We start from the raw sequence: 22839 nt of genomic DNA, 5'->3' as shown, positions 1-22839 counted from the left end.
CATTCGAGTTGAAGATTAATGTTGCTCATTTATTTCAGTGTAAAGTATTTACATTTTTAACTGTTGCATGGAAACGAACCGGGAATATACACTTTGACGGTATTACTAACCAGAATCTCTGTGCAGGTAACTTTCCTGGCAGTATGTATAGCGGTGGTATCGAGCGACTACGCGGGGGGTCCACCCCCTCCCCCGGCGTCCACGTCGTACGGAGTACCATCCGATAGCTACAGCCCTGGATACGGCGGTGGAGGTGGCCACGATCACGGGGGACACGAAACGGTAAAACGTCACTTAAGTGGGGGAGGATGTCAGCAGTGTTGTTGTGGTGGAGGGGTAGCTGGAGGCGGAGTACCTTATAACACGGGAAGGATGGCAGCACCACAGCCTGGTTATGGGGGTAGTGGGGGAGGATATCACGGCACCTCCAATTATCAGCCTAGAGGAAGTAATCTAAGCTATGGACGTGGCCAGGGGGGGCAGCCGAGTGGAGGGTACAATGGTGGTAGTGCCAGTGTACATCCCGGCAGTCAGAGTCAACCACAATATTCACAACCAACACAAAATTCAGTACCTCTGTATCAACCACAACCGTATCCATTACCAGTATTACAGGCACACTCGTCACACCAACCTCCACCACAATCACACCCACCACCTCCACCACCACCACCACCACCACCACCACCACCACCACCTCCACCCACCTCCTCCACCACCACCACCACCGCCACCACCGCCACCACCGCCACCACCACCGCCACCACCACCACCACCACCGCCGCCGCCGCCACCACCTGCAAGACAACCCTCAAGCGCAGGCCCTGAGTACGGTGGAGGTTACACCACCATTTATGGTTCCCCATACAGAGGCGGTGGAGGTCGCCCAGATTACAACGTCCACCCTGGAGGTTACGGCGGCTACGGTTTATCGGTAAGTGCTATTGTTATGCTGATATATGGTTTCCCGTCAGATACTAGCAGTTGTCTGCTGCCCACTTGTCTGTGACAGGACCTGCAATTAGTTATCAATTGTTCTCTCCCTTCGTGCTCGCTTCAGCAAACTTCAGATAAAATCACCAACCGGAAAATTAGCGAGACCTCAATTGATTTGCAAATTTTGCAATTAAGCTGTCATTTAATCTGACTATGAGGGAAGGGCCACAGGAAGCTAAGTGTGGTCATCGCATTTCTGGCTTCACTCAGGCACAAATAGCTTTCATACCGTATTCTGTTTGAATAATAGGTAATTCTAAGCAATATATGGGTCAACCTCGATTTTTCTCATATTACAATATAATGTTCCAATAGTCAATTAGAAAAGGAAATGACTAGAATTTCTTGCCGGAAAGCAGTTATAGGGAGCAGGCAACTCATATTACAATATAATGTTCCAATAGTCAATTAGAAAAGGAAATGACTAGAATTTCTTGCTGGAAAGCAGTTATAGGGAGCAGGCAACCGCGAGAATTACCTATTAGTGATCAGGGGCACTGACGTGATCTGGGCTTCAAATTTGGAACTACTCGAGTTAATTTTTTTTCTAAAAGAGCAAGCAGCGCGAAGCGCTGCGCAGCGGGCAAGCATCGTGCGTGATCTTCGTCTATACTGAATTGATTCAGGCCAAAGGAATGACACAGATTCCTTTACCAGATTTTTACGGAGATTTTGTATTGGGCGGATTATATTGGTTTACTTTGCTTTCCAGCATGTAATTATGTGTTTAAAATTGTTTTACATACATTACCTACATTATATTGTAATATGTAATAACAATTTATCAGAAATTTTTAATAAAAAAAAGGATAACGCACGATGCCTGCCCGCTGCGCAGCGCTTCGCGCTGCTTGCTCTTTTAGAAAAAAAATTAACTCGAGTAGTTCCAAATTTGAAGCCCAGATCACGTCAGTGCCCCTGATCACTAATAGGTAACTCTAAGCAATATATGACCGTCTGGCGGTTGCCTGCTCCCTATAACTGCTTTCCGGCAAGAAATTCTAGTCATTTCCTTTTCTAATTGACTATTGGAACATTATATTGTAATATGAGAAAAATCCAGGTTGACCCATATATTGCTTAGAATTACCGAATAATATTTGGTTTTTCAGTTTAAATGCCTATTGTTAAAAACAAAATATGGGGGTGCTTTTTACTTATTTACGTCTATGTAATTTTATTTATTTAGTTTTTTGTTCACTAGCTATTGTTTGTATAGAGGCATTATCGGCCATCTTGATCTGCTAGTTCCGATATTCCCAATCACTCCCAAGATAAGCGAGGGTCTCTGATAAGCTTACAATCATTCTCGAGGTAATCGGGGGTCTCTGATAAGCTTATTAATCTTCCCAACCTACCTTATAGTATTGCATTGCAATATCAAGCATATTTAAATCAGTTATGGTCCTTAAAACATTCCTCATCGCCAATTCTATTCCGTCTAACTTGGATAACCTGAATGCCCATGGAATTTGACAGGGACGTCATCGAACTCTGTTTTTTTAAGATGACGTGTGGGTACCTGGAGTAAAGTAGAGAACACAGCCAGAGGCCTGTCTGAAGGGTTGCTCTTGTCATAACATTATTGAGACAATTATAATCCAGTAAAGCGGAGTACGCACCCTTGAGATAAAAAGAAAAAATTTAAGATTTTATGACTCAAACGGTTGTTACTTTTGTTTTGTGAAATATCTGAAACTGTGATAGTCGTTTACCTCTAAATCCAATTGGAGCATATCTCCAAAGGGAAAGATTAAAACATTTATATTATAATAACATTTATTGTAAAATGAAGATACAATTTTGTAACGATTAGTTCTGTGCAATGTCAGAAAGCTCAATGTTCTTTTTAATATAGATTCAGTAGGGTGGAGCTCTGAAATTAAAGAATATATTTCGTAATTAGTACTTAGGAGCCTGCAGTAACTGGCCAGAGAGGACGGAGCGAATGGATCCCGTGGGGTAATATGTAAACATTCATATAGAGTGTGTGTTGGTAATTTAAATATTTTTAGGTCCAGTGGTTGTGAAAGCTCCACTTTCGGCCCCCTTCTTAAGTCTGTTGAGAGTTCACATAACGTTTCGCTTTGTAATATCTGCGATATACTGTATTTGGTATGAAATTTATTTTAAATAACCCTCAAAGAAAATATATAGTCTTTTATTCCTTTAGTTTTACCAAGCACACAGCCTTAGATAAACAGGGTTGTCTGAAATCCCACGATGGCTTAATAATGCGTTAATGTTTATATTTAAAAAAAAAAAAAAAAAAAAAAAAAAAAAAAAAAAAAAAAAAAAACTTCACGTCATCAAATGACTTAAATACAATTAAGGGAACGTTCTTTGAAGAGTTTGTCAAAAATGTTAAACGTAAGCGTACTCGTGGTACAGCTTTAAAGGACTGAATCTAAAATAATAACAGTACATTAGGATGAACCTGTATAAATGTTGGCTATTTTAAATTGTTAAATATAGCAAAAAAGAAATTTGTATGATAAAAAAACTTATCTGAAAATATCAATTGTGTATACTGAGAAATGGAAAGTTTCAATAGTTAGAGAGTGGTATTCTGAAATTAAATAAATATTTATTACGGAATCTTCAATTATGACATAATTTTATAGTTCTCTTTACTCTAAATACATTTTTCAGTTGGCTTTCATATACAAGATTCAGGATCTCTTGTATTTGCTCAATGAGCAATTAAGAAGCAACTTGCCGTTATTTTGTCCTGGGATTCCTAAATAATTTGTTTCCTTCTATAACTTTTTCACTGGTCCCTCAATGGCAGACCTCCCAAGAAGGTAAAGAGCACCACGGTGGTGTCTTTAGACATACAGTAGATCCTTTATTAATGTACAGAGTTTAATTTTAAATCAAGCCCTTCCAGGACCTTTGAACAACTCTTATGAAAGAATGACAAGGTCAATTACCTGAGGGTACTTCCGAGTCCGCGGCGCGGCGAGGCGCGGAGACCGTCTGGTAAATTGCGCGAAGAAGAACAATGAAGGCATTATTTGTGGGGCAGAGAGCGAAGAGTAAAGGACACGAATTAGTGCGTACACCTCTACCGCAACCTACGTAACCTGGAGAGAGTGAGCGTCATATGAGTGTAGGCGCTCTACTGGAGTATTCCGTGTCTCCTTCTGTATAACTAAACGCATGTGTTTGATCATTTGTATAGATGATTAAACCCTTTTATAGCCAAGTGTTAAGAATCATTGTTAAAGTTTGCTTTTTGAAATTTCCTTTACGAGCTTTAGAAACTCATGTTACAAGTAGTAATGAAAAACTCGTAATGTGTGACGACTATTGTACCTTACAATATGGCCAACAATTATGAATGTAACCGATGAAATATAATGGTATTTGGTTTTTTAAAATTCAGGAGAAAACAAAGTATTAACAATTCTAGCTAGTTTTGTTAACAGTCTAGTGTTTATTAATTATAATTTTGTATTGTCGAAGGATATTTTAAAAGGATAACGGGTTTGAAAGGATAGCAGGATTTCGGACATTTGCCATCGTCATAGGTTATGAAAGGTATAACACAACGTTTCGAAGATTGGAATTTATCCTCTTCGCAGGTGGGGGGATATTAATACATACAAAAATAAAGAATAGAAAGATGAAAGGAAAAGAAAAGGTTTAAAACATACCGTAAAGCTGCTTGGAGTAGAGTCTAGGCGTTGTCACTGCACAGTATGCAGAAACCAGTATCCCACTTTACCCTGTGCTAGTGTGATGTGTGATTGTGATCCTCGTACTTGTGATTTGTGCTCGGGACTCGAACCCTTTTCTTTCCCTTATTTACTTCTTCCTGTTCTTTATTTTTTTATGTATTAATATTTCTCCCACATGACGAAGAGGATAGATTCCAATCCTCGAAACGTTGTGTTATACCTTTTATAATCTTATAATGATGGCAAATGTCCGAAATCCTGTTATCTTTTCAAACCTTCCATCGTCAATAACAAACTTTAAACAAAAAAAGATAACGGGTCGTTGAGCATTTGCCATGGTCAATGTTATAAAAATAGATCACTACCCTTGAAGGATTCGAATCTATCTTCGGGTCTTTTTCGTTTAAGGGCCAGCACAAAAGACCCTAGCTTGCCTATTCAAAACTCAGATCACGCGATGCTTGCCCGCTACGCAGCGCTTTGCGCTGCTTGCTCTTTTAGAAAAAAATTAACTCGAGCTTGCAAAGTCCAAGCCCAGATCAACTCACCACGCTAAAACTCAGACAGAACTAACGCACGTTACATTACAGGCAAAAGATAAGCGGCGCGCGTTTATCACTGATGAGATAAGACGAGTTTATACTAGAAGTAGTACCTGGACTACTGCCCTACGAACTAATAACACAAAAAAAACGATTAAATACACTGTCAGTCAGGTATAGTATGTTTGTAAGGTGCTGGCCCTTAAACGAAAAAGACCCCTATCTTCTTTTTCAGGTTTCAGGTGTATAATTACATTACCTGCGTGGCTTAAAGTTTTTAACAGCTGAAGAGGAGGTTGAATTCCAATTCTCAAAATGTAGTGTTAAAAATATTTGTAACACTAACAATAGTAAATGTACAATTACGAAATATTAATATTACTTGTGTTATTATAACTTATCGCTGAATAAGGCAGCAAAATAAGTGGTAGTAAATATAAACGATTTAAGCGTGCGGTAGCAGACTATTAAAAAAGTTTGAGCAGTAGCAACTTTGCCGCTTGGGAGTAAAAGTTTATAGATAGGGGTTTTAATTCAGCCAGATGAAACAGTTAATTAAATCAGTATTTAATTTGCGAGGAGTTCAAAAATACGTATAGCTACATATTAGCTCTAATGAAAGGATCGTTAAAACTTTGCTTTCATTGAAATACAAGAATAACCTGTATCTTCATGTAGGCTATCGATAAATTATTTGTAAAATATTGGAACCCAAGACCATGTATATTTCTTTAAAATTAAATTCTTGATTTTCTTGATCAATCTTAGAACTGTAGATACAATATCTACAAGTTAACAATCAAGACGATGGCGAATCATTGCGTTACGAGTACTATCGAAAACCCGTATAAAATGTATTATGATTCCCTGTTTAGAAGTGGAAGAAAGTCTTGACAAATCGATATAACAACACGTAATTTAGACTTTTGACCCCTTATTCAGGATTACTTTGTGTTCTTTTGGAGAGTTTTTGTTTAAAAAAACGGAATTCAGAGCATGTAGCATGGACATAATAAAAAGTTAGGAGCACTCCACACCATGTGTGTAACAGAACAGGCTTTGTTGAGGTTGCATTCATAACTTCAAGACAGACAAATGTCATAGACAAAGGAAGCTTTTATATCCCCTGACAGACAAAAGATGAATTGTGTCAGGCCACTAAGTGATGATAGGCATCAATGACGCTCAGCCAAATTCCATTGTTTGATATTTGCTATAAGAGAACCTACTCTTGTATGTGTAGAATTGAATTTTAATGCAAAATTTAAAGTCCATAGATGAAATTTCTCTGAAGATATCTTGTCACATGATACGTTCACATTTTTGTTTATTGCGTTAGGCGTTATAGCAGTGTTAAAACAATAAAAGTTCCTCGGTATTACAACGCAAGAGTGCGCTGAAATCAAAGCGACATCTAACATTTACTCTCCATAGTGTATTATTTGTATTGTAATTCTATCCAGAATATTTACGTGTTAGAATGCCATATGATTGTAATCAGTTTCTTAAACATTAATTAACGAATTCTTCTGTTTTTTTCGTTGCCTTCAAGGTGCCGGTAAGAGTATTTTTATAAGAGTAATGTAAAATTATTCTCTATCGCTCATGGAGTGCAGTGCACCATCGTGTTGCCTATGTAGAAATGAAGCTTTGTGCAAAGCTTTAAATATATAGATCGGTTCTGTTTACGACATATCGTGAAGACAAACATAAATAAAATATTCCATCCTCTTCTTTTCGGTTTCCGTGAAATGAAATGAAATATTCCACACCCTACGAATGAAAGTCGTCTCTAACGCTCAGCTAATTATGCCATAAGTCTTGGTGATTGAAAGAATAACAGGATTTCGGACATTTCCCATCGTTAAAGTTTATAAAAAAGGTATAAAGCAACGTTTCGAGGATTGAAATCTATCCTCTTCGTCATGTGGGGGAGGTATTAATACATACAAAAATAACGAACAGAAAGAAGTAAAGAAGGAAATGAAAAGGGTTCAAACACCTAAAAACTGCTTGGAGTCCAGTCTGGGCGTTGTCACTGCACAGGATGCAAATCACGAGTATAAATCAGAAGTACGAGGATAACAATACCTCATCACACTAGCACAGGTTACAGTGTGCTACTGTATTAACCTCTGTGTTACTCTGTTCATTATTTTTGAATGTATTAATACCTCCCCAACCTGACGAAGCGATAGATTCCAATCCTCAAAGCGCTGTGTTATACCTTTTATAACCTATAACGATGGCAAATGTCCGAAATCCTGTTACCTCTCAAACCGTACATTGCCAATAACAACAAACTTTTAACAAATAATTGATTCTTGGTGATTAACATAGCCAAAAATTATTTCACTCATTTTAATTGAAGTAGATCTGTAAATACCTTGTTTATATAAATATCAGTGAAGGATAATTGCAATAAATTATTTTAAATGTATCCGGCATACTCCCTAGCATGCAGCAATGCTACATACGCGCTGGACGCTCCGCTGACTGGAATTTCCTTCCATTCAACTGACATTTCCTTTTCCGTGTGTATTGTTATAGTATTTTTCGTCACAGTCCCATTGGTCCTCATTGTGGAATCCTTAGGGAGTTCATTCTAGAACTGAACGAATCCTATAGAACACAGTTTATATTAATAACTTGTTATTGAATTGTTTCAAATAAAAATCTAGTTTTTAGGGTTTGACTATTAAATTACAAAGTAATTCTCAACTATAAATAAAAGATTTTAAATTGTGGTGAAAAAGTTCATTATTACATTAACAATAGTATCTTCATTATTTTAAATGAGTTTCACAACTTTTTTTCAACTCGACACTAACTCCAATCCATGTAAATGGTAGTTAATACAATAATATATACTAATTTACAACAGGTCGATAATTTCATACTTGCAGTATATATATATATATATATATATATATATATATATATATATATATATATATACACCTCAGAAGAAATAATGAACAATATTAAATATACTCATGGCGTAAATGGTCCCCATATTAACTTACTGTATGTTAAATTTAAATGACACAGTTGTAATTTTGATTAGTAATATGTATTTAATATTTTTATTTTTTCAAAAACTGGATTTGTCTTATTTTTCAGATTATTATTTAAAATTTTATGAGGATCTTTATTATAATTTAGATAGATATGTAATTCTTCTTTTGTGTTAAATTTCTCTCCTTCCCTTTCGATATCTAAAATGTTCATGATCTTTTCAATATTTTTGTAGTTATGGTCATTTTCTAATAAGTGTTCAGCTAAATTTGATATTATTGTAGACATGTTATTTGTTTTCAAAGCTTATATAGGTTCTTTAAACCTTTTATTAAAATTTCTAGCTTTCACAGTCACTACAGTTAATTTTGTATACTTCAGATTGTTCGTATAGTTCTTGTTTGTCTCTATACAGGGGAACATTTTGAACATTTACTTTGATCACAGGTACTTAAAAATGGTGTTACTTAACAATGATAAAAATTGGTGTTTACTTGTAATACTTAATAATTTACATTTTTCAATTGTTTTAAAATTCAAATAGCTATAACTACTGAAAGAATCCACCTTTTGAAGTCCGGTTTGCGGCATTGTACTCTGGTAAGTAAGACCTTTAATTTGATTCCAAAATTGACCTATGTTGCTATTTAAGAATTTTGTCTGACTCCTTGTGCACCGTCCCCCAAAGGAATTATCTGGTCGGTAATTGGGCAGATGTGTGCGTTACTATCACCAGTAAGCACGTGTGAACTTTGGTATTTCTTTCTATTGTGGTTCAAAAATTTAAAAAGAGGTTCCAGACTTAATTGTCACCCTGTATATATTTATAATAATTGGAAGGATAGGCTGCTTCATTGAATGTCGGTCTAGTTTAATATTTTTAGTTCAGCGGTAAAAGTTAACTAAACAATATCGTGCAGTTTATAATATGTTACATGAAAGCGACGAAGCGAGTTCTATTTCCCCACAGACTGGGGGAGGACATTGTGTCGGTATAGCCAGCATTTCCAGCACGGTAATCTCCTGTGGTCTGTTGTTGCAATGCTGTCCATGTTACTCTCACCTCATAGTGCCAATTTCCACTTTTATGTTGGTTATCTTGCTTCAAATAAAATTATATTTCCCGAAGTATTATTTATTAGTCAATAAACAAATATTGTAATGATGGCGCACGTTAATAGTTAATGTCCGCTTTCACTTATATGTACTGTTGCATGAATTTTTAGCATGCATTTATATATTAAACTCTTTCAGACAGGAATATTCCTGGAAGTTGGAAGGTCAGAAAATAATAATGATAATTTTATGTCGATGAAACCGGAAGGAACCTGCTCATGAAGGTAGGATAAAGTGATTAATTTTTGGGATTTCGTAAATGAATTATAAATTCGATGTAAAATGCTTTCAATATTAATATAAAGTTATCATGTTTCTTAATATGATAGGGGAAACAAAAATGTCCTGTTCGAGAGTTGAGGGCTTTTATTTGCTTTTTGTAAGCATACACCATGTTTTATTTTTATAAATCAATAGGCATTTCTTCTAAGAAAAAAATTATTGTTGGCCACAAAAGTTTTAGTGGAAGTCGAAATGAAACGGTACCTGCAGTCATAAAACTATCACATACAAAATTTACAATGGTAGTTTTTTAACTTTGCACTCTCAAATTCAACCGTCAGTCGCGTTAATAAACGTAAACAGTAACACGTACAGAGGCTGAAAGTAATTATAACAGCGGAGTTGCTGTTTGAGGTTATGTTTCAATTTTTAACCCTTTCAATACCTTCTCGACGATTTGTGCGGCCGACTGTTGATTTACTTCCTAAAGCAAGTTCTTCTGTTGGTTTTACGAAATATTAGGACGTGTGTTTATAGAATGCAGGTTGGTCCCTGTATGTTTGTAAAAAAAAAACTAAAACCTAGAAGTAGAAAATTTATCACTCCATAAACTCAATTTTGTAAATCAAACCTCAAGGTAAAATATTTGTTCATAATAGATTTTTGCCAGTGAATGTTAATTTTTCAAAAAAGGTTTTTCCGTAACTATAGCAAGGAAGGAGCGCGCCACACCACTATCGCTTAACAGGCTTTACTGGGGTTGCAATTAAAAAAAACCACACAAACGTGTTAAAAACGTTCAAATCTACCAAGCAATGGAAGGAAGGAGTAAATTTATGATAGGTGTGGGCTCCATCCCCAGAGAAAGATGTTTAGGTTTAATACTTTACATACGAATAAGGTCATGTAATATATTATTACAATTTTTTAATATAGTTCTGTTAAAAATATGAAAAAGACGTTATTTCCTTATATTTAATTATTTTGATCCAGAGTTTGATTGCCACACTAAATTACTTCAGAGTATGCAACTTGCCTTCTAAAGTTGAAATAATAAGTGCCCTGACGAATAAGGTGAAGCTTTTTTTTATTTATTATATCTCAACTGCGAAGCTTTCACATCTGTAATGTTTTTTAACTGTATCCAGAATTGAGTTGATAACAAATTAGTTGACAAATTTATCAGTTCATTGCCATCAAACTCACAATAACCTTCATTGTCAGACATGTCACCATTTGCATCTTCTTCCATTGCGATAAGTTATGTGCCGTAGTAAGGTTGAAATGGAGCGACCCTGACTTTTTAACAGAATTTAACGAGATACACAGTTTCAACGAATATTTATTGCGCATTTTCCTGGAAACTCACGCTAATCCAGCAGTTTCCCTGCCTTATGTTATGGCTGAATAGCAGTGGGCTTACTCAGCTGATTTTGTCTCCTATCTCTCATTTGTCTCAAATCCCAAGCTCGTTATGCCATATGGATTATCTGTTAAATCACAACTATCTAAACCCTAATCTCATGGAGCCAAGATAGTTTTATGGATTATCCCCCACTCATTTAGCTCGGAACTAACTTTGATCCTAACCGGAGAAATACTGAGCTCGTTTAGCCATTTCATATGATCAAGATCAAAAGTCTATTTTAGATTCTGATCAAGAGTTAACCCTGAATTCGTGAACCGCCCTTTGTATTAGTTAAGACTTACAATGTAGAATGATCGTAAATACTATAACATTAAATAGCCGTTAGAACAAGTTTAATATTTTAATAATGTAACAGAACTAGCAGTTACCCGCGACTTCGAACGCTATTTATTGGTTTTGCACCTGTACGAGCACTTTTGGTTCGAGTTAATTATATTTCTGACGCCAAAGTTCAGTTTTCCTTCTTCCCACGTCTCATATCTGCACTGATAGCCGCTACCCGCTCCTTTGTACGCACTTTAGTAGCCGTTGCACGTTTATGACCACTGCTGGTTCGAGTGAATTATATTTCAGACGCCAAAGTTCAGTTTTCCTTCTTCCCACGTCTCATATCTGCACTGATAGCCGCTACCCGCTCCTTTGTACGCACTTTAGTAGCCGTTGCACGTTTATGACCACTGCTGGTTCGAGTGAATTATATTTCAGACGCCAAAGTTCAGTTTTCCTTCTTCCCACGTCTCATATCTGCACTGATATCCGCTACCCGCTCCTTTGTACGCACTTTAGTAGCCGTTGCACGTTTATGACCACTGCTGGTTCGAGTTAATTATATTTCTGACGCCAAAGTTCAGTTTTCCTTCTTCCCACGTCTCATATCTGCACTGATAGCCGCTACCCGCTCCTGTGTACGCACTTTAGTAGCTGTTGCACGTTTATGACCACTGCTGGTTCGAGTGAATTATATTTCAGACGCCAATGTTGAGTTTGCCTTGTTGCCACGATAATTTACTACGATTTTAGTATGTTTTTTCGATAGTTGATTTTGTTTTGTTTCTCGATCAAGAAAAGATATATCACAGATCAGAGTAGTCCACTTTTGTGAAAAGAGAACTAAGATGGGTTTTATACCAGACTTTATATTTATAGTAAAAGTTTTGTAATATTTTAGAAACGTTAGAGGCAGAATTGGTAAATTAGTTCAAAAGAACTTTCCAGCGAAATTCCATCTAATATATTTCTTGATTACTGCTTCAAAGGGAATCTTCGGGGTCAAATTCTGACCTTCTTATGTTTTAGGATATTTTCTAAGTTAGATTAATACTTACCTAATCGCTGAAATCTTAATTCATAATACAACATATACTTTTTAGACAATTTAATTAATCCCTATAAATGTAAAGGAATTGAAAATAGTAAACAATTTTTACACAGAACAGTTGATTACATTTGGCAGGCTCATTCATTTAATATTACACAAATTTAGAGACCGTGTTGGCATTTTTGCTACTTTAAGAATAAGAATTGGCTTGTATTCAACCCAGGAACCGTAAGAATGCCCATGTAAAATTTCAGTACAATCGGTTGAGTAGTTTACGCGTGAAAACAAAACAAAGAAAACAAAGGCACTTTCGCATTTATAATATTATTAGGATTTTACGAATAATAATTTTCAAACCTAATTTTATGCTGTACATTAACAGAAATAGTTTTACAAAAATGATAAAGCAATCAACAAGTCTTTAAATGGAGATCAGCCATTAACAATGTTTTATACTGAGTTTATCTGACGCAGCTGGACGATCAAAAGGTGGTTGCACACCCATCTGTCACGGGAGGCTGAGAAGCGCCGCTTTAAATAATGAGACAAATCTGTTTGCAATGTGACGAGTGGCGCGGAAGTTCCCATGTGAACCGGACTGTCGCATGTGAATCGTTACGTAACAATAACTGCGCATGCGCCGAGCTACTGCCACTGCCTTCTCTATTGCGCTGCTGTACTTACCTGATCTGATCAGTGAGATAGTGCAGTGGTTACATCGAGACTGTCTTTTGGTATAAAGGGGATTGCATTCATTAAAAGAGACTTTATTGAGAGTTTTTAAGATTTATAATGCACAAATGACGCAACTTAAGATTAGTTCTCTCTTAGCTAAGAACTACAGTGAAACTATCTTGAGAACAATGTTAATTTAATACTTTTACTCCATAAAAATTTCATTTTTTTGTAAGGTGTCTATTTTTTCAATATCTAAGTAATTTAAATGAGACTTTTTAGTAACCAATATCAATTTTGAAAATAACGCCTCCAAGGATGCTTATTAACTACATATTTTTAATAACACTTCTACGACAAAAATAACGGTGTAGTAAAGTTTCAATTTTGTTCTTATAGAGCTAAAATCAAGATGGTCGCCAAATATAATCGGTTATAAAGAAAAGCTGTGGAACATTTGGAAAAATATTAATCATGGATTCAAATATGGTGTTCCTCGTGTAAAAATGTACCTGCAAGTCAAAAAAGTTTTTCAAAGCAAATAGTAACAGAAAAAAACATTTGATTAAGATGGTATTTTATGCACAAAATTACATTCCGGAAATAAAAACAGAAACTTTGTACTTAAAATAAGAAATATAAATTGCTACTGTAATATTCTTATGAAACTAATATTCACTTGTATTTTTTTGTTTTTTTACTGTTAACAATGTGGTTGTTCAAAGCAGTAAAATATTATTGTTGTTTTGTTCACTTAGGACATGAATATGAGGAAACTTTTCATTCCACTTAGTTGTACACACAAAGAACTTTGCGCTGCTTCCGGAGTGGCAGGAAAATCAGGATGAGGACCTTTTTTGGGATAAGCGAGTTCAAAGAGAACAAAGAGCAATTCCCTCATATTTAGGCTTGCTAAAATCCGTAACACTTCGGAGACCCAACGCCAAAAGTCATCCCTACAGTAAACTATCTATCAATCAACCTTTTTACTTCAATATCCAATCGGGTTGTCATGATATAACATCGGTATTGCTGTACCCAGGGTAGATATACACCTGGCAAGTTTAAACTAGCAAGAAGTGAACTCTCCCTACACATCTTTTATAGTGTGCGGAAGAACCAATTGGGCAGTTTTAACGAGTAATACAAAACTACGAAATTAGGTAGACAACAATGGAGTGTGTATCAGTTGTAAATACTATATTGTGATCACTAAGTTTTGAAAATAATGTCCACAAGAAAGCGGCCATTAGCAGCAATACACTGCTCAATACGATATGATATCTGAAGTTTCGTACAGCTCGTTCACACAAATCATGATATGAACACTTTATCCTTCAGATATCCCCACAGGGATAAATCACAAATGCTCCAGTTTGGTGACCTTGCAGTCCACTCCATTCATTAGGTCGTGGTATTATGGTCGTCAACCGGTACCCTAGTATTTCGTTCTACCGCAACCGGTACCGTTTTATTTTGTTCTGCCGCAACCGGTACCCTAGTATTTAGTTCTGCCGCAACCGATGATACACTTGTATTTGGTTCTGCCGCAACTGATACCCTTGTATTTGGTTCTGCCGACACCGTTACCCTTGTATTTGGTTCTGCCGCAACCGGTACCCTAGTATTTAGTTCTGCCGCAACCGATGATACCCTTGTATTTGGTTCTGCCGCAACCGATGATACCCTTGTATTTGGTTCTGCCGCAACCGGTACCCTAGTATTTAGTTCTGCCGCAACCGATACCCTTGTATTTGGTTCTACCGCAACCGGTACCCTAGTATTTAGTTCTGCCGCAAGAAACTTTAGAACCAATATCTTGTATTTGGGTCTGCCGCAACCGATACCCTTGTATTTAGTTTTGCCGCAAGTAGTATAAAATATTATGACATTAAAAATACATTTTTGAGTCCACTCTCAAGTATCGAGGATGTTTCGTTACAAAAAGTTTCCACCATTAAAAAATCAGATAACTTACATGCCATGATTCTGAATATTAACCCACACTTTCATTTGCGTCGCGCACGAGTGGTGGCAGGTATTGAATATCTAGTCCATCAAAAGCGTTCATTTATCCCGCAAAACCAATCTCTCGTGATAGCCTGCACTAACTGAGATAAGAATCATTTGGAAATTAAAAATACCCCCCTCCAGCCTGGAAGAGTTTACACCCTTGTCAATATTTACGTGCTCTGTTATGTTCACAGATAAGTTGTTGTAACAGAAACCACTAATGCTTTTCCACGTACACTTCACAATTCGTGATCCTGGAAATTGATTCCATTGTCCAATTACAATAAGAATAATTACTAATGATAAATAATCCCAATTCTTCGAAATAATCAAACTAACCTTTATATTGCAATTATAGCATCAATGGTATAACCAATGGACATTACCCTACAGCTGTTAAAATCAAAACAAAACCTTTCCTGAAAGAATCTGTATAATCATAACAAAATCTAGTTTTGTAAATAAAACCCCTCCTGGGTAGTAGTAACGTAATATTGGATTGAAATACTTCGAACGCATTAGAGAAAAACATATATCGTTGATGTGTAACAATATATTTGCTCCAAAATAAGAAGAACTTCAGATCTTTGTTTGCGAGTCATATTTTGATCCTTCAAATTCTTTCCCGAAAGACTACAAGTAGTCAGTGCACCTTGAGTATATCATAAATTAAAGCCTTCTCCTCTTAGAGAATATTAGACATTTTCTTTATGTAAGTTATAATTTACTATGCAATTTCTAATTGTATATATATAAATAACTTTTACTACTATACTATGGTATAAAGCATGTTAAAGAGCATTATTAAAGAATATACACCTCCAATGTAACAAAAATGAAAGTAGATATACATTTCTTGAAATAAATTAGAATACATTTATACAACTGTGTTTAATGTCAATGGAACATTTAGAAATGTTTGTTAAGATTCAATTTACTGATAAATACGATACTAAAGTTGAGATAAAAAATTATTTCAATTTTCGAATATACGAAATGTTAAAAAATATTATTAATCTAGTACTCCAAAAGTTAAGATGCTTTTATACTTTTTCATTCCTTTATCATGCAATATTTGTACATCTGTTGTTTGCACAATCTATGGAACCAAATTCACTTGGTCCAAAAAACCAAGTAACTGTAAAGAAACTGCATCTAATACTAATCCTAATAATATTATAAACGCGAAAATGCCTTTGCTTGTTTGTTTTGCTCTGCTTACACGCTTAAACTATTCAAACTATTGTACTAAACTTTTACACGGTCTTAGTGTTCTCCGATGAATATAGGCCTATTTTATTTTTGTAATTCCTCCGGGCTAAGCCTCACTGGTATTTAAGGCAGTTTAAGATCCCATCTTGGTGTCTAGAATTACGAAATATTAATAGAAAGAGCTAGTTAAATGTAATCAAATTGTCAGTGTAAACATTGTATTGTGATGGCACGGTCATGTGTTGTAAATAATAAAGGTCTACTCACCAAGTTTTGTTTCTTATACCAAAGTTTAGAAAATTATATGCAATAGAAAACAATAAATAACCAATTTCTAAATTTGTTTGTTTTTGAAAAATAGTGTCACGTACCTATATTTGTTTACGTACCTACGGATATAGTTAGTTTTTAAAAATGACCGAAAATATATTTTTTCACTAAATAATTCCAAGAAATACCAAATTTAGCACAGTAGAGCCTAAAACAAAGCTATAAACCAAAATAATAAACCATACCCACGTGATATATCACTAATTATCAAAACGGCTAGACGAAGACGAATTATGGCAAGAATTGTGACATCACTGTAACACCACTGTTGCCAAAACAGGAAAATAAATTTCACAAATAGTGTTGATTTATGTACTATGTAAACTTTCAAAACACGTGCGTGTCAGGTCGACATTATAATGTCGACTTTCACTTGTAAACGATTTAGATCGACGTTTAAATGTTGATTGCCAGTTCGAAGGTTAACACGCAGACTGTGTGGTAGATTCCCTAAGACCTGCAGTGATGGTGATGAAGTTAGAACTTTGTCGGTTGAAGAGTTTACGGGAATTACGGTAATTAGTAACTGAGCCGGGGTTTCACAGAACCCCTGTTGCAGTCCGATGATGATGGGTTCACCGAGCGGTCCTCAAGGTGTCTCCAATTTGTGGTTTTGGTGTCTCGGCAAACCCCATATCCTGGAGGATCTTCGGTCGTGACTGAAGTCCTTGAACACGTGCAGAAACGTGATTTCTGCCATAAGTGATCCTTTCCAGTTTTTAGTGAATTATAATTCGGTAAACAAAACTTCCTATTGCTGCTGTTTTCAGGATTTGATTCGTTGATTTACGTGCATTAATGATTGTACTGAAGGAGATTTGAATATACAGGGTGTTCATTTGAAAACTTCAAACTCGTATTAAAAGAATAGAAATGTTCTGTAAACCGTAGTGTGCAGTAATAATTGAGGGAACAAAGTAAACATTATTTTCAAAATAAGGTGCTCACCCCCATGGCTCCCCCGTACTCGAAGTCAAAGTTTTAAAATAGCAACTAATACCTTGTGACACCTCAAATTGAAGCTCATAAATAATGCTGCATTTTGGTAAAATAAAAATTGAAATCGGCCAAGCCGTTTGGTATCAGCAGCCAATAATGTAAGCTCTTACACAGTCTACAAACTAATTTACTACTGCTAATAACAACAAAATTACTCTCTGAATACTGTTATAAAATTTCATATAAAATGTTCATATTGGTTGTTCAAGCAAACAAATTAACTATTTTCAAATTCTTGCCTAACCGTTCTAAAAGTTTCTCTGGTTGAGCGTCTGCACTCAGCAGTGATGCTGTTTTTCAAGTCTTGGACACCAGTGAGATGTGTTTTAAAAACTACTATACACTTCCGTTTACAGAAGTTTGATACTTGGGGCTATACGTCTTTTAATAAGAGTTTGAAATTTTAAAATGAACACCCTGTATAGGTTACAATATCAATAACTGTTCATATTTTGAGTTTAAACCTTGTATATACTAGAAATCCACTGCTAAATGTCTATTGTACATCGTCATATTATTATTGTATGTTTGTCCAGCTTTTAATATAGATTGAGGTGACTTCATGAGGAAACCAAGATGGAATTATGTAAGTATGGTTAAGATTTTAGTTTTGAAATGCCCTGGTAAGATTTGTAAATAGCTTGAAATAGTAGCAAATTAGGTGTAACATACAACCACAGCAATAGCTTTGTAAATTATGCACCAAGTATATTAACTATTTTCTGTAAATTTTATTCCTTTTGGTGTAGTACTCGATGTATTTGCTAATAAATGTACATATTTTAGTTTGTTTATTTTTAATGTTGTTTTGTATTTGTCTAGCGTGCAGAATTATAGGAAGAAGCAACATAAGATGGAAATAATTATTTCCTGCCTATATTATCTCTAGATCAATGTCATTCATCGATTAAGATAAATTACGTGTAATAAAAGTACACAAAATTTGAATAGTCGTTGTTACAGATGTAGCGATACGATGTATGTAACATGTCATAAGCATTGTAAAGGAGAAAATATAATATATTATACAGATAAATTAAATTTAATATCATGTACCGCATTACATAATTTAATTGCTTGTCATTTCTCTTTCCTTATATGTTAACGTTCTTAGTCAAGAATGTTGTAGGAATCTTGCAATCATAGAGTAACAATATTGAAACAAACTAATTTCTCTATGATAGAAATAATCGCCTCAAATCTTTTCGCCCAGTAATGAACTATAACACTATAAAAATGTACCTTTTTATTTATAGAATTAGCTGATATGGAGATTTTGTGGTTAAAAAATAGAACCAAATCGTTTGTTATTTTTATGAAGTCTTATCATCAGGACGCGCACCTGCGAGAGAAGGAGATCATGATAATATAAGGGGTATATCTACCACAGTGGATTGTGATAATCAATTAAACTTCAGACATTTCACGTGAAAAATAAATACGCACTTCTGTAGTCTACGTTTTCAACTAATAATATCAAGATCTTGACTTCATTAATGAAGCACTAGCTTATTAGCACTAATTATGAGACAGTCGATAGCCTTCATGTAACTTCACCAATGAAGATAATAAGTTATTTTTAGGTCTTGGGTTTTTTCAGGATATTGGGTGGTTTTTGGATCTGGGGTTTTTCGGGTTCAGTATTAAGTATCAACTTCTTTTTTGTTAAAACGTTTCTTAATTTCAAGATGTTTATGTTTCAATCTCGCTGTATTAAATGTAACCCAAGGTGTGTTGCAGACTAAGCCGTACAACTTCGGCTACTCTGTGAACGACCGGTACTCAGGGGCTGACTTCAAGCAGCAGGAGACCAGTGACGGCAACTCCGTCAAGGGCCAGTACAGGGTGCAGCTGCCAGACGGTCGGACCCAGATAGTGACGTACACTGCGGACTGGCAGACGGGGTTCCACGCCGACGTGAGGTACGAGGGGGAAGCGAGCTACCCTGCCGTCTACGGTATCGGGGGTAGTTTCCCCCCCAGTCGGGGACCCTCCTCCAGCTACGGCCCTCCCCAGACCAGCTACGGGGCCCCTCAGGCCGCCCCCACTTACTCGGCTCCCCCCCAGTCGAACTACGGGGCACCCAGTGCTGGAGGGTACCTGGTGGGCACCCCCTACCAGGCCCGTGTAGGGGTCGCGGGAACCGGCACGCAGTACAACAACATCGACTACTCCCGCGGAGGATCCTACTCGGCTCCACCCTCCACGTCGTACGGTCACCCTCACTCCGGAGGATACAGGAAGTGAGCTCTCTGCACCATCGCTTTGTTACCAGAAGAGCCTGTATGGAGTCCAGGTACCTGAGCGGTAATGGGTTAGGAGGAGTTCTGAATCCAGTTTTCTACTAGATCTCTGTTTTTATACACAAACTACTGAGTCCGTGGTTGTTGTGTGCAATAATATAATTTTTTATTTAATTTTTTAGAATGATTACAACTCTTTTATAAGCAAATTCTGTTTTTACTTTCTACTTCCCAAACATAATCACAAGATAAATATAGCGATAATATTTTGTAAGCTAGGCAGCTATGAAAACTTATGTGAATACTTGGTTAAGCTCTATTTCACCTTCCGCTAAGTCTGACACTGGTACAGGATTGACTCATTCTCATTGCATCAGCAGGTACACAATTGAGACGCTGTCAACCCATTGTATTTATACCAGTAATATAATGTCATCTGTACCAGTGCATTGTCTCTACACCTGTAGTGTAATGTCATCTGTACCAGTGCATTGCCTCTACATCTGTAGTGTAATGTCATCTGTACCAGTGCATTGCCTCTACACCTGTAGTGTAATGTCATCTGTACCAGTGCATTGCCTCTACACCTGTAGTGTAATGTCATCTGTACCAGTGCATTGCCTCTACACCTGTACTGTAATGTCATCTGTACCAGTGCATTGCCTCTACACCTGTAGTATAATGTCATCTGTACCAGTGCATTGTCTCTACACCTGTAGTATAATGTCATCTGTACCAGTGCATTGTCTCTACACCTGTAGTATAATGTCATCTGTACCAGTGCATTGTCTCTACACCTGTAGTATAATGTCATCTGTACCAGTGCATTGTCTCTACACCTGTAGTATAATGTCATCTGTACCAGTGCATTGTCTCTACACCTGTAGTATAATGTCAACTGTACCAGTGCATTGTCTCTACACCTGTAGTATAATGTCAACTGTACCAGTGCATTGTCTCTACACCTGTAGTATAATGTCATCTGTACCAGTGCAGTGTCTCTACACCTGTAGTATAATGTCATCTGTACTAGTGTCAGATTTCATACGCTGCACTAAGCGGGAAGAAAGAGGAGCTTAACTCAGTACTCACATTGGGTCAACCGTTTCCATCGCAGCTATTTTATATGTACTCTATTTATGTTTGCTGTACCAATATTGTTTGCAATAGTGCAACCAGACACTCTATAAAATATAATAACGTATGATTAAAAAAAGACGTAACCTCTCTTTCCCATTTGTGAACATGAAGTAATGATGATAGACGTGTCATACTGTTTGTTGACTACGAATGATTGCATCACTTGAGACTTTGAATCTAATAACATTTACTTAATATAAAGATAAATTAGTAAATAAAATATCATAAATATTTATATAACGGGTAATTTAATATATAATTCTATTACAAAAATTATTCAACTCCCTGGACGTTAAATGCCCATAAGAGAGTCAAGAAGGTTTTTCAATCAACTGCATAATTACAGGTGTAGGTTTAATTTGAAGCAATACGTTTTATTTCTTGTAAATTATTAAATCCTTTTTTGATCTAGAGTTATTAGGAGTTAATTGTGATTAATTGTATTTTCCAGTCCATCTTTAACGCTCATGTATTAAACTCAAATTCTGGTAAACCTTAACCTAAAAATGGAAGTTATACAGAATTTTATCTCAATAGTCCCAAACAGTCCAAATACAAACTATCTGTTCAGGATACATGATATTATTAATATTTATAAACAATACTTATCAGTTAGTTTGTTTCTAGATTCTATTTTGGGAATTTGAATTGATTTAATGCCAGATTAAACACTTATTGGTTTTTACAATTCAAAATAACATTGTTTTACGAATTACCCTACTCAATTATTTACTAAATTAAAAATATTAAAGGCATTTACTCAATTATTTAAAAGATTTGGAAGTTAAAATCATAGTTTGTTCAACAAACTGTTTCTAAATTGTTGTAGTCAAAATTTAAGAAACTCAAAATCTCAGGTCTAAAAAGTGTTTAAATTATCATCAGCTGGTAATTACAGTTATTTTGTTTAATTTACTTCGAGTGTACGTACTTATAAGAGGAGTAAGGGATACTTGTGCTACCCGAGCAAATGTAATGTTTGGGTCGTTGGGCCAACGATCGGTGGAGTAATCGAAGTAGACCCCCGAGCATCGTCAGTAGGACTGCTAATTTGGCCCAACACTGCTTCTTTCTCATAAGTCGTCAATATACTTTGTTGTTGGTTAATTTCCATATTGTGTATTAACAATACATTTTACACATATTAGTTAAAAAAATGAACAAAACAGTACGTAAACACATTTATATCGGATTTCTTTCCAAGCAAACACTATTACAAGTATAAGGCTTGTTGTAAATTTTTCTTTTACCCAAGCTGGTGGCTAAAGGAAATGTTCCTCAGAAATCTACTTGAAGAACAATCAATCCACGTCAAACAAAAAGAGACGTTATCTCCAACGTGCAAGAAGGACTTATTGGTAATCTACCAACAAACTGTATAACCTCTGTTGGAATGATCACAAGAAATATTGCCATTCTCAAGAATGCTCGTCTTCATTTTAGATGTCTCTTCGTCCACTTGCAATTTGTTCAATTTCAGCCCCAAACACGCCTGGGCAATTTGCTTGCAAAACGGAGAAATCTCACTTATCCATTTTGACCCCCTCGCGTTAAAGTCTCCCAGCTTATAGAAGTGGCAGGTGCGTTTGGTGTTGGAACATACCTCGTGGGGAAGCATCTTCCTGAGTCTGCGCGTGCCCGGGTCTAGACTGCTGGAGTACAATTCTGCAGATTTGGTCAGCATGTTTTCCAAGGACACGGAGCTGTGGCTGTAGCAGAGGACGAAGGACTCCATCAGGTAGTACAAGGACTCGTCACAGTTCCTGGACGTCATGACGGCAAATGGCTCGATGATCGTGTCCTCCGGGAAACACTCTATGAGTTCCCGACTGGTCATGACCACGTCCGGGGTTGCGGCAAAGCCCCCGTACTTGTAAGCCGTGACCAGCATCGCCAGGAAGTC

General features: G+C 36.3%; 1 protein-coding gene across 1 annotated transcript; it reads left to right on the top strand.

Annotated features, from left to right (window-relative positions):
- The first annotated feature begins 319 nt into the window (after positions 1–319).
- Positions 320–20005, top strand: LOC124364727 (pro-resilin-like). The gene is made up of 2 exons (XM_046820423.1): positions 320–934; positions 19294–20005. The coding sequence occupies exons 1-2, from the start codon at positions 461–463 to the stop codon at positions 19798–19800; spliced, it is 981 nt and encodes a 326-aa protein (XP_046676379.1). The 5' UTR covers positions 320–460; the 3' UTR covers positions 19801–20005.
- The last annotated feature ends 2834 nt before the right edge of the window (positions 20006–22839 follow it).

The sequence above is a fragment of the Homalodisca vitripennis genome, chromosome 6 (genome assembly GCF_021130785.1).
Source record: "Homalodisca vitripennis isolate AUS2020 chromosome 6, UT_GWSS_2.1, whole genome shotgun sequence".
Lineage (NCBI taxonomy): Eukaryota > Metazoa > Arthropoda > Insecta > Hemiptera > Cicadellidae > Homalodisca > Homalodisca vitripennis.
Note: the sequence above shows the minus strand (reverse complement) of the source record. Positions and strands in the feature narration are given on the sequence as shown.